Source organism: Schistocerca americana, chromosome 2 (genome assembly GCF_021461395.2).
Source record: "Schistocerca americana isolate TAMUIC-IGC-003095 chromosome 2, iqSchAmer2.1, whole genome shotgun sequence".
NCBI lineage: Eukaryota > Metazoa > Arthropoda > Insecta > Orthoptera > Acrididae > Schistocerca > Schistocerca americana.
This window is the reverse complement of record NC_060120.1, coordinates 650744677-650760380: the sequence shown is the minus strand read 5'-3', so window position 1 is coordinate 650760380 and position 15704 is coordinate 650744677. Positions and strand designations below refer to the sequence as shown.

At 38.6% G+C, this 15704-nt stretch overlaps 1 protein-coding gene across 2 annotated transcripts in view; it reads left to right on the top strand.

Annotated features, from left to right (window-relative positions):
• Positions 1-12707: 12707 nt before the first annotated feature.
• LOC124594875 (UDP-sugar transporter UST74c) overlaps positions 12708-15704 on the top strand; it is a 131311-nt gene continuing 128314 nt past the window's right edge. For both annotated transcript variants that reach the window (XM_047133343.1, XM_047133344.1), the window contains exon 1: positions 12708-12909. In XM_047133343.1, the coding sequence (XP_046989299.1) occupies positions 12891-12909 (19 nt within the window). In that variant the 5' untranslated portion in view covers positions 12708-12890. The remainder of the gene's footprint in view (positions 12910-15704) is intronic.

Genomic DNA, 15704 nt, shown 5'->3' with positions numbered 1-15704 from the left:
CACAAATTTACTGGCAGTTGTCATTGTTTCTTTGGTGGTTTCTGTTTTATGGTTATTATGCAAAAGTATATTCCTTTGCCTAACATTTTGCCTTTCAATTCTGAAGACGTCATCAGAGGCTACAGATACTCAGATAGCAATACAAAGTTCAACAAGCTAAGCAAGTTGAGTTGTGTATATCTATCCATTCGATGGCCAGTTTGTGAAGTCATCAGCCCGCTGCCTAATATTGCCGAGTCATGCCAATATGTGTTATTTTATGGACTTTGTAGTTGTGAAGATTGCACCTGTATGCTTTATTTCCATAGCAGTTTCAGAAAACAAGTTACACTTCATCCCACATAAAGATCATTGTGCTACAAGAACAGTGCATTGTCATAAGAGAGTACATTTTCCCAGTTTCGTACGGAGATGGTTCTGCTGTAGTATGGATAACTGATGCATCACAATGTGTAATTGAAATGGTGCGACCAGTGGAAGTGGACACCGAAGTTGAAATATGTGTGCTAGTTTGATTCTTGTGGACAAAACACCTAAACTGGCCACACATTCACCATGAAATTCAAGCATTATATGGGCCAAATGTTGCATCTAGCTGTTGTGATATGGAGCCAACAATTTGACCAAAGCCTCACAGACATCAGTGGTTGTGAAGTGGAAATTCATCTTTTTGGCAAGCTCGAAGAACATCTATGGGGAAAGAGATTTCTCCAATGAAGAGGACATTCATGCAGTGTTTCTTGAATGGCTCTGTAACCACAGAGTGAATTTCAGCCACCAAGGAATTGAACAGTTGGCAGAACATTCCAAATGGTGCTTACAGAAACTTGGTTAATATATTTAAAAATAGTGACATGTATCTGTGTCACATTGACATATGGTGCAACATTCAATGAAAGTTACTTGGCCTGTCATAATAATGAGTAACTTACTTTTTGAAATCTCCTGTAGCTCTAAGGCCCATAACTTGTCTAATTTCCATTGTCCTTCTTTGCTGTTGATGTTGTTTTTATGCTTTTGAATTTCTATGGCTTTTCAGTACATCTTATCATAGTAATTCTTGGATCTAGATAAAACTATAGTATCTCAGAGTAACAAATCTCTACTACTGCTGAGTAATCTGTGTTTTCCAGACAATTTCTTAGGTTGGTTGTTAATGCTTCTTGCTGTAGTTCTAGTGTACACTTAACTGTACACACTCCTGCTATGAGAAGCAGCGGGTCTAGGTACTTTGCAATGTACAAATAGTCATGCACTTTTCTTATTGGTTTAGACCCTGTTTTAATACTGTGTCTTCCTACTATGAGGGTGGTTTGAAAAGTTCTCGAAATTCATGACAAGAGGTCAGCAATAGCGCAACAAGTTGTTCACGTAATATTAATTGGGATGTTGCTTATAAATGCGTGCCACGTCAGTGCTCTTGGAAGAGAGCTGTGGTGGTGATGCTGTTGTGATGCAGCTCTGTTGTTGTTCCCATGTAGTGATTTGTGAAGATGGAAAAAATTGAGATTCGGGCTGTGATTAAGTACTTTGTAAAGAAAGGTATGAAAGCAAAGGACATTCATGCCGATTTCCAGAATACACTGGGGGACTCTGGTCCTCCGTATTCAGCTGTTGCCAAGCGGAAAAATGAATTTAAATTTGGTCTGGAGAGCTTAGATGATGATTCGTGCAGTGGGCGGCCAAGATGTGGCACTACTACAGAAATTATTGCAAAAGTATACAAAATAGTCATGGAGGATCACAGATTGAAAGGGCGTGAAATTTCTCACGCTTGCCAGATTTCATCTGAAAGAATATAACACATTTTAACTGAAGAATTAGAAATGAAAAACCGCCGCAAGCCGGTCCCAAGCCCGGGCCCATCTAAAAACAAGAGGATGGGGAAGTGTGGAGGGGGAGGAGTAACAACCTCGTAAAAAAACCAGGGTCCGTCCGGCTCCAGATGGTAGCACCCTGTCATAGGGCCCCTGCCTAGGGTTACTAGGTGAAACCCAGCCAACGGTCTCAATGGCGGAAGAGGAACAATTTCCCAACGGCAGGGCTTACTACCTTGGTTTTAATTTCGGATTCGGGGCAACCCGATCCCCCAATTTATTATCCAACAATTACTGCAAAGCATGATGGGAACGTCGTCAAAGATAGACACTACTCCAAGAGGTAGACCGAATGGCAAATCCTCCGTTGTTCGTAGAAACAATGCAAAGGGGTCAAAGGATTTTGGAGGACCCCAACCAACATGTATGCAGCCCTCAACACTGAAATTTAAGAAAGCAACTATGTTTGCAACCCTAAATGTAAACTCTCTAATTAAAGTAGGAAAATTGAAATTATTGATTGAAAAGCTGAACCAGAAAGAAATTTTAATATGTGCATTACAAGAAACAAGGTTTTTAGATGAAACTGCTTTAGATTTTGAAAACTATCGTTTATTTAAAGGAAAACCAGGTAAAATCTTAATGAAACAAATGCCATACCTGGGAACAGCATTTCTGGTACATCACTCAATTTTAGATTCAGTTACTAACTTCTACTCGAGTTCTGAGAGACTATCCATTCTTGAGATTAAATGTAAAAACAAAGGATACTCTATAATCAACTGCCATGCACCCATAAACCAGGACAACAAAAATAACCCGGAGAAAGTTGAAGAATTTTGGGAGATACTTGAAATGGAACTGGATAGATGCTCAAAGAAGAACATAAAAATGTTAGTAGGCGATTTTAACGCACAAATAGGAAGGGAGAAAAAATACCATGGAACAGTAGGCCTCTTCCCAGGTCACAAAAGAACTTCAAAAAATGGAGAAAGGCTTATAGAGGTATGTAGGCATTTCAACTTGAAAATAATGACAACACATTTCAAAAAGCTGAGCCGAAAAACTAAAACATGGAGATCACCAAATCCACTTCTTGGAGAATTCCAAATTGACCATGTGGCTATCTCACTTCATTGTCAAGAAGAAATTCAAAACACTAAAGTGCTGAAAAGCCTTGATGTTGATTCAGACCACTATTTGACTACGATTAAATTCAGACCACTCCCATTTCGAAAAGAGAAGAAAACCTTTTACAAAATTCCAAAATATAACACAGAAACGTTAAAAAATGAAGAAATTAAACAATGGTTTCAAAGAGCATTGCACAAAGATAGCGATGGCATATCCACAATAAATAAGGAAGCGGGATGGGAGGAGATCAAAAACGAAATAGTTGAAATAGCAAAAGAAAATTGTCTCGTGAAAAGAGTAAGAAGACATCCATGGTGGGACAATGAATGTGATGAGAACCTGGAGAAGAGACAGAAATTGTGGCAGAAATGGAACTCCACAAAAGATCCTCAAGATCTTGACAATTTTAAAATCCAGAGAAGAGAAACAGCTAAGCTTTTCCGTAATAAAAAAAGAAGACAATTTCAGGATAACCTAGAACAGATTGAGGAAGACTTTAAAAGAAATAATTCTAGAGATTTCTACAAAACTTTTAGAAAACAGCTAACCAAATACCAATCCCCAAATTTATGTTTTAAAGATGAAGAGAACAAGCTAGGTTTGACAAACAAGACTAATTGTGAAATATTAGCAAAATATTTCGAGAATCTACTAAATTGTGAACCACCCAAAGATAAAATGGGTTTTGAAAACCACCGAAATACTAATACCGAGTCAAAACCTCCAGACGCTGAAGAAATAAAACACATAATACACAGTCTAAAAAACAATAAAGCCCCAGGTGAAGACTCCATAGTACCAGAAATCCTAAAAATAATGGATACCAACCTCCCACAAGTTTTGGAACATATGTTTAAGAAGATCTGGGACGAAGAAAGAATTCCTGAAGACTGGCAGTGTGCCCTGATACACCCACTACACAAAAAGGGGGATAAGATGAATGTTAATAATTATAGAGGGATCTCGCTACTACCAGTAGGATACAAAATTTTGTCAAGGAAATTACTTCAAATCGTGGAGCCAGTTCTGGATAAAAAAAATAGGTGAATATCAAGCAGGTTTTAGACAAGGTAGATCCTGTGTTGAACAAATATTTAACCTGAAAACACTAATTCGTTACAGAATCTCAAGAGGCCAGAGATTTGCAATAGTATTTGTAGATTTCAAAAAAGCATACGACTCGGTAGATAGAGAAACATTACTGAAAGTATTGGAAGAATTTGGGGTCGATACGAAAACAATTCAAATTATCAAACAGACGCTAACAAACAGTAAGGCCAAAGTTAAATTTATGGGTGAAATTTCAAGGAAGTTCGAAATTAAAACAGGTGTTAGACAAGGTGATGGTTTATCCCCAATCCTCTTCAACTGCGTACTGGAAAAGATATTGAGAATATGGAAAGAAGAACTCAAAGGCACCAAGAATGACATCAGAATTGGAACAAAAAAAGAAAAAATAGAAGTGGACTGTTTAGCTTTTGCAGACGATCTGGCAATAATTACAGAAAACGAAGAAATAGCTCAGATCTACCTGGAGAAACTACAAGAAGTTTCGGCCAGAGCTGGACTGCAGATTTCATTTGAAAAAACCGTGTATATGTCTAATCATAGAAATAACAAGAAAAATCTTATTACTAAATACGGCAATATTAAGAGAGTAGAAAAATTTAAGTATTTAGGTGAAATAATTCAAGTGAATGGTTTAGACAAGAGTGCAAACCAGGCGAGAGCAAGGAAAATGGAATTTGCTTTTCAAAAAACCAAAGACATATATAACAAAAAAAACATTTCGATTCAAGCTAAATTAAGACATTATAAAACTGTCATTAGACCAGAATGCCTGTATGCATCGGAGTACCTAACTCTTAACAAAAAGGGGGAAATAGAAAACATGGAAAAGAAAGAAAGGAAAATTTTGAGAAAAATATTAGGACCGAGAAAGATTGGAGAAGGGTACAAGCTAAAGAGTAATAAGGAAATATACAAAACTATTGAGAAAGTGAGTGAGGCAATGCGTAAACGCAGACTAACGTTTTATGGTCACCTGTCGAGGATGGATGGAAACAGACTAACAAGAAAAGTGTTTGAACATAGTAACAGGAACGAAAAAACCAACAATAAATGGATACAGATGGTGAAAAAGGATTTGGCCTATTTTAATGTCACCCGTGAGTCAATCAGGGACAGGGAAAAGTTTAGACAAATAGTGAACGAAATTAAGTGTTTTCCAGAAGAAACAAAACTAAAGAATAATAACAGGAAATGGTCGGAAGAGCGGAGGAGGAACCACTCGAAAATGATGAGGAAATATTGGGAAGAGAGAAAAAAAGATCAAAAAGCCGGGCAAGTGAATTGTTGAACGTGGTCCAAAGATGGCCGAAATCGAAAGAAGAAGAAGAAGAAGAAGAAGAAAAACTTCTCTGCAAGGTGGGTGCCGTGACTTGATGCTGGATCAAAAACGCACGAGACTGGACATATCAGAACAACGTTTGACCCATTCTAGGAGAAACGAACAAGGTTTTTTGCGCCGGTTTGTTACCACAGATGAAACTTGGGTGCACTACTATACCCTAAAGACAAAACAACAGTCAAGGCAGTGGAAACATGCTGATTCTTCACCACCAAAGAAAGCAGAGACAGTTCTTTCAGCAGGGAAAGGTCATGGCATCAGTTTTCTGGGATGCGGAGGAGATTCTGTTTTGCAGATTATCTCCCCACTGGGCAAACAATTACTGGAGAATACTGTACTAACCTCCTGGACAAACTGCAACAAAAGATATGCGAAAAAAGGCCAGGTTTAGCAAGAAAGAAAGTCATCTTCCATCAAGACAATGCACGCCTGCACACATGTGCCACCACCGTGGCAAAATTACTCGAACTAAGGTATTAATTGTTGCCACACTCGCCTTATTCATCTGATCAAACTTCATCAGATGGCTCCATCAGACTTCCATCTCTTCCCAAAATTGAAAATTTTTCTTGGTGGATGAAGATTTTACTTCAAACGAAGAATTGATAGCCAGAGTTGACAACTGTTTTGCAGGCCTGGAGGAAACTAATTTTCGAGGTGGGATCAAGGCACTGGAACATTGTTGGACCAACTGCATTAATCTACAAGGAGACTACATTGAAAAATAAAAAAAGTTTCAGTGATGTAAGTACTTTTTTTCCTGTTCCACTTCGAGAACTTTTCAAACCACCCTTGTATCATGCTAATGCAATCCGTGACTTTTTTTACGAATCCATGAATATTTTTATGAATGGGAAGAAAACTTTCCCTTTAGACTATTCTTCTTCACTAGAAGCTCCAGATCTTTTAGGAAGTAGTGTGCAATTTCTCTCTTTGTCATAGTAGCCATACATCATGTGCTGGGCCTCTATGACACAGACAAAGAGAAGAATGCAATGTTCATTCTCCTTGGAACTTCCACACAAAGATAAATCCATTGTGAAGCTGTATGAACTGGGTTTCATCTGCAAAGACGGTGTAGCGCCACATCTGATTCCTGTGTTGTTGGACATGTCGTGTGTGGTGTGTGTGTGTGTGTGTGTGTGTGTGTGTGTGTGTGTGTGTGTGTGTTTTATGAGAAGCCACAGTAATGGTGTCCATGCTTGACAGTCTGTGATACTATAGACATCATTGTACCGTCCATGCGGATACTTGTCTTGTTGCAAACAATCTCCCTTTTCTCACCCAAGGTAGGTGACATTGCTATATGATAATCAACAAGACACTTATCATGTGTGGCCAATGATGCCCTTCATGGCATTGAGTGCAGCTCCTCAGTCCATTGACCCCATTTTGAATAAAATAGTTTAGGGTATTAGGCCAAGTCATTGTTGAACACTAAAGCAACTAAATTGCCGTTATTTTGACCGACTTTGCAGCGGTTCTCTTCAGGGCAGTTAACTGCTGGATACTGGTAAATGTCTTCCCCTACATACTGCCTATTTTGGCTATCTGATGTTTTCTGATGTCAGATATCTGTGATGTCATTGGACAATTTGAAGAGAGTTGCTACATAGGGGGTTGGCTGTACAATATGTTATTGCATGTGGTACTCTAATAGGTGACTGGAAGAAAACTCTAGTTGGTGATTGTTCGGCAACAGCGAATCTGCAGGCTCTTGCCTGTGTCCTCTAGTAAGTGACTACTAGGCAACTCTCGAAGAGATTGGTAGGCAATAGCAAATCAGTAGTTTGTAATCAGAGGTAGTGTTATCCTGCAGTGAAGCGTTCAAGCCACACGGCAGTTTCTCATGGCTGCTATTTAAACTGTTAAACCTGGATTGAGTGGTGCTGCTGGCTGGTGAACAGGTAGTCCACAGGACTGGAATCAATGGTAGGCTGGCCATAAGGAACTTGTCTCCATGCCTCCTGTGCACACTATTAAGGCATTTGATTATTTCAATAAAAACTCCACCTGAACAGGCCATGAAGGACCAACAGTACCAACCGGCCACCATGTCATCTTTAGCCTACAGGCATTACTGGATGCGGATATGGAGGGGCATGATTATTTCAGTAGCCTCTCTTATTTTTGCTGCTGCACCCACAGCCTCTGGACAAACACATAATGTTCTTAAAAACTGATACAAAGGCCACATTCCTGGTTGTGTTCTTGTACAGCTGACTTGTTGTTCTGCCCTAGTCATACATAATATTCATGCTCCAAAATGTTGGTGCTAATGAGTCTCCTCGTTTCGCCAACATAGATTTTGCGGCATTCACATTGAAGCTCGTAGACACCTACAGTGTGGAGAACATCTATAGGAGCCTTTATGGACCTCGACAAGATCTCTAATCTTGCAACCATTGTGGAATATGTGTTTGATTCCTCCACAGAACTTTGCCGATAAAGTCCCTGACACCTCTCACATAAGGTACCGGTAAGTGAGCAACACGAAGAGTTTCTTCTGTACCTTTGTCTGTTTCGCCTTCACTGTACCTCAGAAGTATGTATCTGTTGCTATATCCATTAGCAACTAATGTTGTCTTGAGCTTGTACAGCTCAACTTGTTTGTGGTTAGTATCACTAATCTGGTTAGCTTTGGCTGTCACTGCTCGTAGAACAGCATTCTTTTATGCTGGATGGTGGTGCAAATCCGCACATAGGCACCTGTTGTTGTGTGTAGGTTTCCTGTAGACTTTGTACTAGTTTGCCACTAGATGTACTGCAAACCTCCATGTCCAGTAAAGGAATTGCTCCATTATGTGAACTATGGGTTGTTATGTAAGCTGTTGAAGTTATCATGAAATCTGTGCAGTTCTGCTTCCCCATGCAGCCATATGGTGAACATGTTCTTATGTGAGCTGTTAATAGTGCAGTCTTTGCACTGTAAAAACAAACTAATGGATTACATATGTATGCCATTTTCTCAACCAAAGAAAGAGGGCGTTGAATTCTGAAAATTTTTTTTGTGTGTTTTATATGTTACCCATAGTAATGTTAATTAAAAACTATCAACAAAAAGTAAATACAGAACCTCATATTTGAAAAGGCAACAAAATTTTAATAATGAGTCACAGTTTTAACTAACACGACATCATTGGCTTCGACCTAGTTTGAAAAAATACGTATTTATACAAATTGAAATCTAATCATGGTTTTTGGATCAAGACATACAGATGACCTTGGAATGATGGGGGCAAATTCCTTTAATACCTACATCTCACACGTATTGTGTACTTCTATTTCATGATCTGCAGGCATAGCAGCAACCCACAGAACAACTCTGTGTCATTCACGAAGTGGATGGCTGACTTTCCGCCAGAGAAATGCCAAGAAAGACTTTTATTTTGAAGGGCAGCTTTCTTTTCTTTTTTCCCCTGATCTTCAGTGAGTCGGAGGTTTCATTCAAGGCAAAGACAGGTCGATAAAAAAATCTCAACTTCGAACAACAGAGTAGTTTTGGTTCACTGTATAAATGTAAGATGCATTGAGGGTGCCAAGATACAACAATTCATAAAATACAGGAAGAGACTATCCTTGATTTTCTGGATGTCGTATAGCATGGACATCTTACCAACTAGATCCACACCTTGAGATCAATGATATTATTGTCCAAAAAAAGGGGCATTTAATCTTCAACAGTAGTTTTCTGTTGGGGGTTTGGGGGAAGAGACCAAACACTGAAGTCATCGGTCTCATCAGATTAGGGAAGGACAGGGAAGGAAGTCGGCCATGTCCTTTCTAAGGAACCATCCCGGCATTTGTCTGGAGTGATTTAGGGAAATCACGGAAAACATCAGTCAGTGTGGCCGGATGCGGGATTGAACCGTCGTCCCCCCGAATGTGAGTCCAGTGTGCTAACCACTGCGCCACCTCGCTCAGTAGTTTCCTGTTGTGTGGTTCCCTTAGGACCAGGATGCACACATACAATGTCAGGAACTCTAGCTCTTACTATATTAAGAGGAGAAGTCTTTGACCACATTATGTCAACTACACCAATGTAAAAATCAACCAGTCTGTTTCTCCGGGATGGTTCATCACATGATACTTCAGGACCACTCTCAGTTGTCTCACCAGGGCCTTCTCCCTCTTGTTTAGAGTCAGACTAGTGGTCCTGCTCTTCCAGATCTTCATCTTCTTCATTAGAACTCGAGTCAGGGATATCTTTCTCGTTCTTAGTCCCCTTCAGCCACACTAGAGTTTGAGCTTCTTGTCTCTTGTCCATAATTTTGCTAATGAATTCACATGAGTATTTCAAATTTTTATACATTGTAAAACAATAAGAAGTTAATATAATAAATGTATCACAACAAATAATGGAAAAAACTGACTAAGAAATAAAAACGTGTTTCAAAACATACTTACATATTAAGTCGCACAGATTGCAACGGTAGGTCGCTGACTTTGCCGAGCTGCTGCGGTACAACCACATGACCGGTGCTTGCTCAACACAGAGGGTCGTCCAGCAATTCATCTTAAACTACATAGATGCTCGAAGCATTGTCGCTACTCGACTTCCAGATCTTTTTTTAATTTCCACAAGTGGATTACATATGTAATCCCTGTGAGCACTGCAGGGTTAAGGTGCTGATGGAATCTGCATAGTTTTTACTTGATAACTTATGAATTTAGCAGACTACAGCACCGTCAAAGCTTTCTTCTCGAGAAACATTGATATGATGGTTTGTTGATGACATGTGAATGCTGCCGTTTCAAACACATTTTGTCTTCTTTGTTTTTTGGCCTCTTTTTTTTCCACAGTTGCACATATATAAGTTGTATAGCTTAACTGCCATCTTGAGCAACTGTAATGAAATTCTTATTAAGACCAGACATGTTTTGCTTTATTTTAAAGCACATTCAGTGGTCAGAGTAACCATATGGCTTTTATCTCTCACAGTTTCATTTGTTATGATCATTAACAGTTCGCATGCTTTACTTGTTGCTATAAACAGAGCCAAACACTCAGTGAAGTGACAAATCAGAAAAAGAAATGTCAGGTATGGCCTTTCTGCCATACATTGCCAGAGTGATGGACAGAATCGGCCAAATATTGTACAAACATGATGTAAAGACTATTTACAAACCGACAAAGATGATCAAAGAGTGTCTAGATCTGCAGAGGAGAAAAGAGACCCACTTGCAATGTTGGGAGTATACCGCATACTATGCACATGCGGAAAAGTCTTTGTTGGAATGACTGCACAATCAGTCAACACTAGGACCACAGAACATAAGCAAAATTGCAGGTTGGGGAGGTGGAGAAATTGGCCATGGCAGAGCATGTGCAATTTGAGAATGACTACATAGTAAAATTTGCCAATACACAAGTTCTGGCTATAAATAAGAACTATCACACCTACTTGTTCAGAAAAATTATAGAAATACACAAACATGAGAATAGCTTCAACAAGAAAGAAGAAAGCTTTAAGGTAAACTGATCCTCGCTTGCCATGCCACTGCGAACGACCATTGCCGCTAGCAAAGGAAGAGAACCGCACAGCAAGTGACCATGGAGAAGCCCTCGGATGTTGGCATGCCAGGTACGCGTAGTCTGCAGCTACAAGCTCTGCTCCAGTCTACCACCAGCAATGGAGGGTGAAACTTTGACAACACCAGTCACTTGTGCTGGCGAAATGTCAGAAATATCATCAGACGAATGTCGGCTGAGGATCCTGAGACAGAAGCCAACAGGCAGTTTGTTACTTTAAACAGTCTTTCTTTCTTTTTCTTTTTTTTGTTTATTGCATTCTTCATCTTCCATGAGTATGTGTTGAGTATTTGCACACAGCACTTTCACTGCAATTAATGCATTTATACTTAGGTGTTGGGAAGTATCATTGCCCTCCTACCGTTTTGTGTGTTTTGTTTTGCTATTGCGGGATGTGTTCGTCTTTTCTTTGTTTTGATAGTGGTGGGGCGTTTTAGTTTAAACAGCATCTGGTTGCTTGTGTTTGCCTGGTCATTTATTGTGTGTTTCTTCTCAGTTACTGCTATTTCAATTTGGAAATTTTCTTGTAGGTGCTGAATATGAATGTTTTCCTGTCCTTTTCTACTTTCGTAGGGTGCCGGTTTTTCTGCTGGAGGTGTTGTGCATATGTTGAATGGCTGGTGTCATATTTCCATGCTCTTTTGTGTTCCTTATACCTTATTTCAAAAGTTCTGCCTTTTTTTTATTTTTTTTTTAAGACATTTATGTATAGGGTTGTTCCTTTGGTATGCTATTTTTATTCCTTGTTTCTTGAGGATGTGCCCTATTCAGTGTGTCAGTTTGTTTCTGTATTTCAGTGTGCACCAGTTCGTCTGAGTTTTTATGTTCTCTTGTTGTATTGTGTGTGTGTGGCTTGGCTTGTGGTGATTTGATGTGAGTCTCTGGATTTATGTGGTGATTCATTATTATTTTATGTTTTTCTGGATTTTTTCGGTTGTTATTATGGATTAGTGGTATCGATTATTTTTTGCTATGTGAATAATTATATGCAGCACCTTATTATAGTTACGTTTGCCATTTGGTGCTGTGTTTAATCTATGGATCATAAATCTGACGGCAGATTCGTTTTGGACCCGTGAGTGGTTAGAAGATTGATGTAATATTGTGACTGTTATGGTGTTTTTTTTCCTATAATTGCAGAGTGAGTGTTGGTTATCTTTCCTTGTGATGGCTATATCTACGAAATTTATGTAGCCTGTTTGTTCAGTCTCTTCAGGGAAACTTATTTTGGCGTAATGTGTTTATCGCTGCATGACTTCTATTTAGTTTTTTGGTTCATAAATCAATGTATCTCCGCCAATAAAGTAAATGTATTTTTCTGGTGCTATTTTCTGGAAATTTTTGTTTTCACATATTTTTTTCACGAGGATATGTGCCCACTTTACAGAAATGGGGTATCCCATTGGGAAGCCTTCTTCTTGTATTTTTTTCACGAGGATATGTGCCAACTTTACAGAAATGGGGTATCCCATTGGGAAGCCTTCTTCTTGTATGTTGGATTCTTTGTTGTAAGAGAAGAAATCGTGTTATTGTGACCACTGAAGCTGCTTTAAAACAACGCGAAACGCAAGACTTTTATTACAGTTGCTAAAGACGGCAATTAACCAGCACAGCTTGTATTGCAGAAAGTTTTGACGTGAAGGCCAGTGTAATCGGCTTTACGTTTACTTATCCAGAACACAGTTTAAGTCCAGAACACAATTTAATTGCATGCCTTCCTCTGTGATAACACGAATGTAATTTGTTTTTTACTCCGGCTGCGAAGCACCATATCTTTATTTATAATCTTTGCCGTGTGTACTGTGACCGGTTCACACATAAACATGGTTCGATTGTCATCATGTATGGCGAACAATATTTAAGTTGTTGTTTATGTGTTTAACCCAATTGTGCGCGATGTGTGTGTGTTCATTCTCATAGTGAAAAGAAAATGATATGAAGTATTAGTGTTATGCAGTGATAAATCTGTGGTTCGAGTTAAGAGCGGTCAGCGCTGATGACCCAGTGTTTACAAGGTAACATTAAATCCCGCATCGCTGAATCTGCATGACAGTGGTAACTAAGATTTATTTCAGAAAAACTGAAGAGATTGGTGTAAGTATGTAATAGGAATGACACGAAAAAAAGTCCTACCACTATTTCGACCGGCTGCTTCGTTTTGGTAGGTGCGCACCATACTAAAATGCGTTAGATGTAATGTACTCTTTTTTGGATCTCCGCAGAACTGAGATAAAGAACAGTTGTTGCCGTTTGTGGAGTTAAGAATTATTTTCAAAAAGAAAGAGCAGTTTAGTCTCGTAACCGTCATCGCAGGGTCGTGAGTAAAGAACTGAGTTGAAACAATTTTTAGCAAGGTATTTGTAATTGCATATGCCTTGCAACTAATGCCTTATTAGTGTGTGAATTGCAATCGTGGACGTTTTACATAATCCAGTTTCGTTTATATCTAATTGAAATTAATAGTATTGCTGGTATTTTATGCTGTACTGCTGCAGTGATTTTCGATCAGTACTTTTTAATTCAGTAAGTTTTATTTAGAACATTTAGTACACCGTCTCGCGGACGAACACTACTCTCCCTATAGAGTTTTTGTCGTTTAATCCGGAATAAAATTAGTGTATTCATCCAGTGGCCGGCATGTAAAAATTTAAATGCACCCAGTAGATTCTGCTGTAATTTGCTTTAATTATAATATCAAGAAAAATTGTTTTATCCAGACATTTGGCACAATTATTTGCTCCAAGAAACGTAATAGCATTGCATCCAATTTTGATCTATGCTTTTCTTAATTGCTGACAGATATTGACTGCTATTAATTAGATTTTGCCCTGCAGATTGTGAAGTGCATGCTGAACTAGTTGTTCGATGTTAAATAGGTCATAAGACAGTAAGTTGTTATCTTGTCAAGCACTTCAAAGACAATAAATACCAGTAGTTATACTATACAGTGGAAAATCGGTGCTTTTGGGATTTATGGCTAACAACATAACCTCTCCATGCCACCAACTTCAAAATTTTATAGGGCCATTTTTGGTAGAAAAAAATGCCTCCCCCCCCCCCCCCCCCACCTCCCTCTCGTAGATCCATTTTGTTGACACATTTTCCAAGGGATGAAACCAAAAAACTATGACTACAATGACACTATACCTCAGAAACTGTAGCATAATACGGAATTTTTAGAACATTATTCAGAGAAATAAGTCAAAGGAAGTTCAAACATTGCAGCTCAGTGATTCAAAGAAATATGTAGGTAGCTCTGTTGTTATGTGGAATAGGCCAAGGCCCAAAGATTAGGTGGATGGAAGTATTAGACTGGAGAACTGCTGGCCTTGATTTTTATTTTGTAGTAAGATGTCGACTTTGATTCGGCATGACTTCATTGCTAACAACAACGAACATTCCTAAACTCCACAAGAGAAAACCTTATGGAATCTGAATTTGTTGTTATATGTGATTTTTTCAGAAAATTATAGTATAGTTCTACAGTATGAAGCTCAGAGTTTCCACTGAACAAGACAACAGATTACCATTCATCCTTTTGTTATATATTACAAACAGGAAGTCAAAATTGAGCATATGAGCTGTGTCATTGTTTCTGATTGGCTGGAGCACAATACAACTGCGGTTTACACCTTTCAGAAGAAGCCAATTTCGTATCTAACAAATAAATTTCAAAAGATTCCAAAAAAGATATACTATTATCCTGACGGTTCTGCTGCTCAGTATAAAAATAAGAAAAACTTCCTGAACCTTTGCCTTCATGAGGAAGACTTCAACATAAAAGCTGAGTGGCACGTTTCAGCCACAGCATGTGGGAAAGGGCCCTGTGATGGAGTAGGGGGTTCAGTAAAGAGACTGGCAGCTCGTGCAAGTTTGCAAAGGCCATACCAAAATCAGATCCAAACCGCACGAGATCTATGTGAGTGGGCAGTAGATAATATCACAAATGTTGATTTTGCATATTCCACTCGAGAAGACTACACTGCTTCAGAAATATTCTTTAAAAGCCGACTTGAAGAGGCATTGACAATCAAAGGAACACAGCAATTTCACGCTTTCATTCCCCAACACATCAAAATTAATAGTCAAATACTTCTGAGGTGATATGCAGAGTTGGGAGAGGGAAGTAACTACATCACCAGACAAACTGAAGTTACAAGGTGTATCAGGCTATGTCACCACTATATATGGCAGAAACTGGTGGCTTGGGTACATTTTAGAAAAAAAACGAAGAACTTGATGAAGTGAAAATAACTTTTCTTCATCCATGTGGACCAGCTAAGTCATTCTCTTATCCTGCACATGCAGAGGTCCTGTGGGTGTCAGTTGTCGATGTTCTCACAAAAGTGAATACATTTACTCCGACAGGGAGAACATACATTCTTAATGAAAGTGATGTAAACCAAACCCAATCAGCTTTATTAAAATGTAATATGTGAAGTTCCAAGACAATTTATTGGGAAACTGCTTAAATTTTGTCTCAGGTTAGTGTTAATGTATATTTTATAGAAAGTTGTTTCAAAATCATTGTTAGTACCTATTGTGTTAAATTTCGCTATGTACAGATACCTGTTACTCAAAAACAAGCATTACGTATTTAATTTGTTTAATAGTTCCATTTCAAACATCATGGATCAGAACTATTATGTAAATACTTGTACTTATTCATACTTTATTTCAGTTTGTAAGTAAATGCTCAATTTCTTGTTTTTGTTATCGGGTTATATACTGTTAGTGAAGTTGTAGGACATTAAAATAAGCAATCAACTTAATTATAAAATATGCTGATTAGTTTTGGTTTAATAAGGTG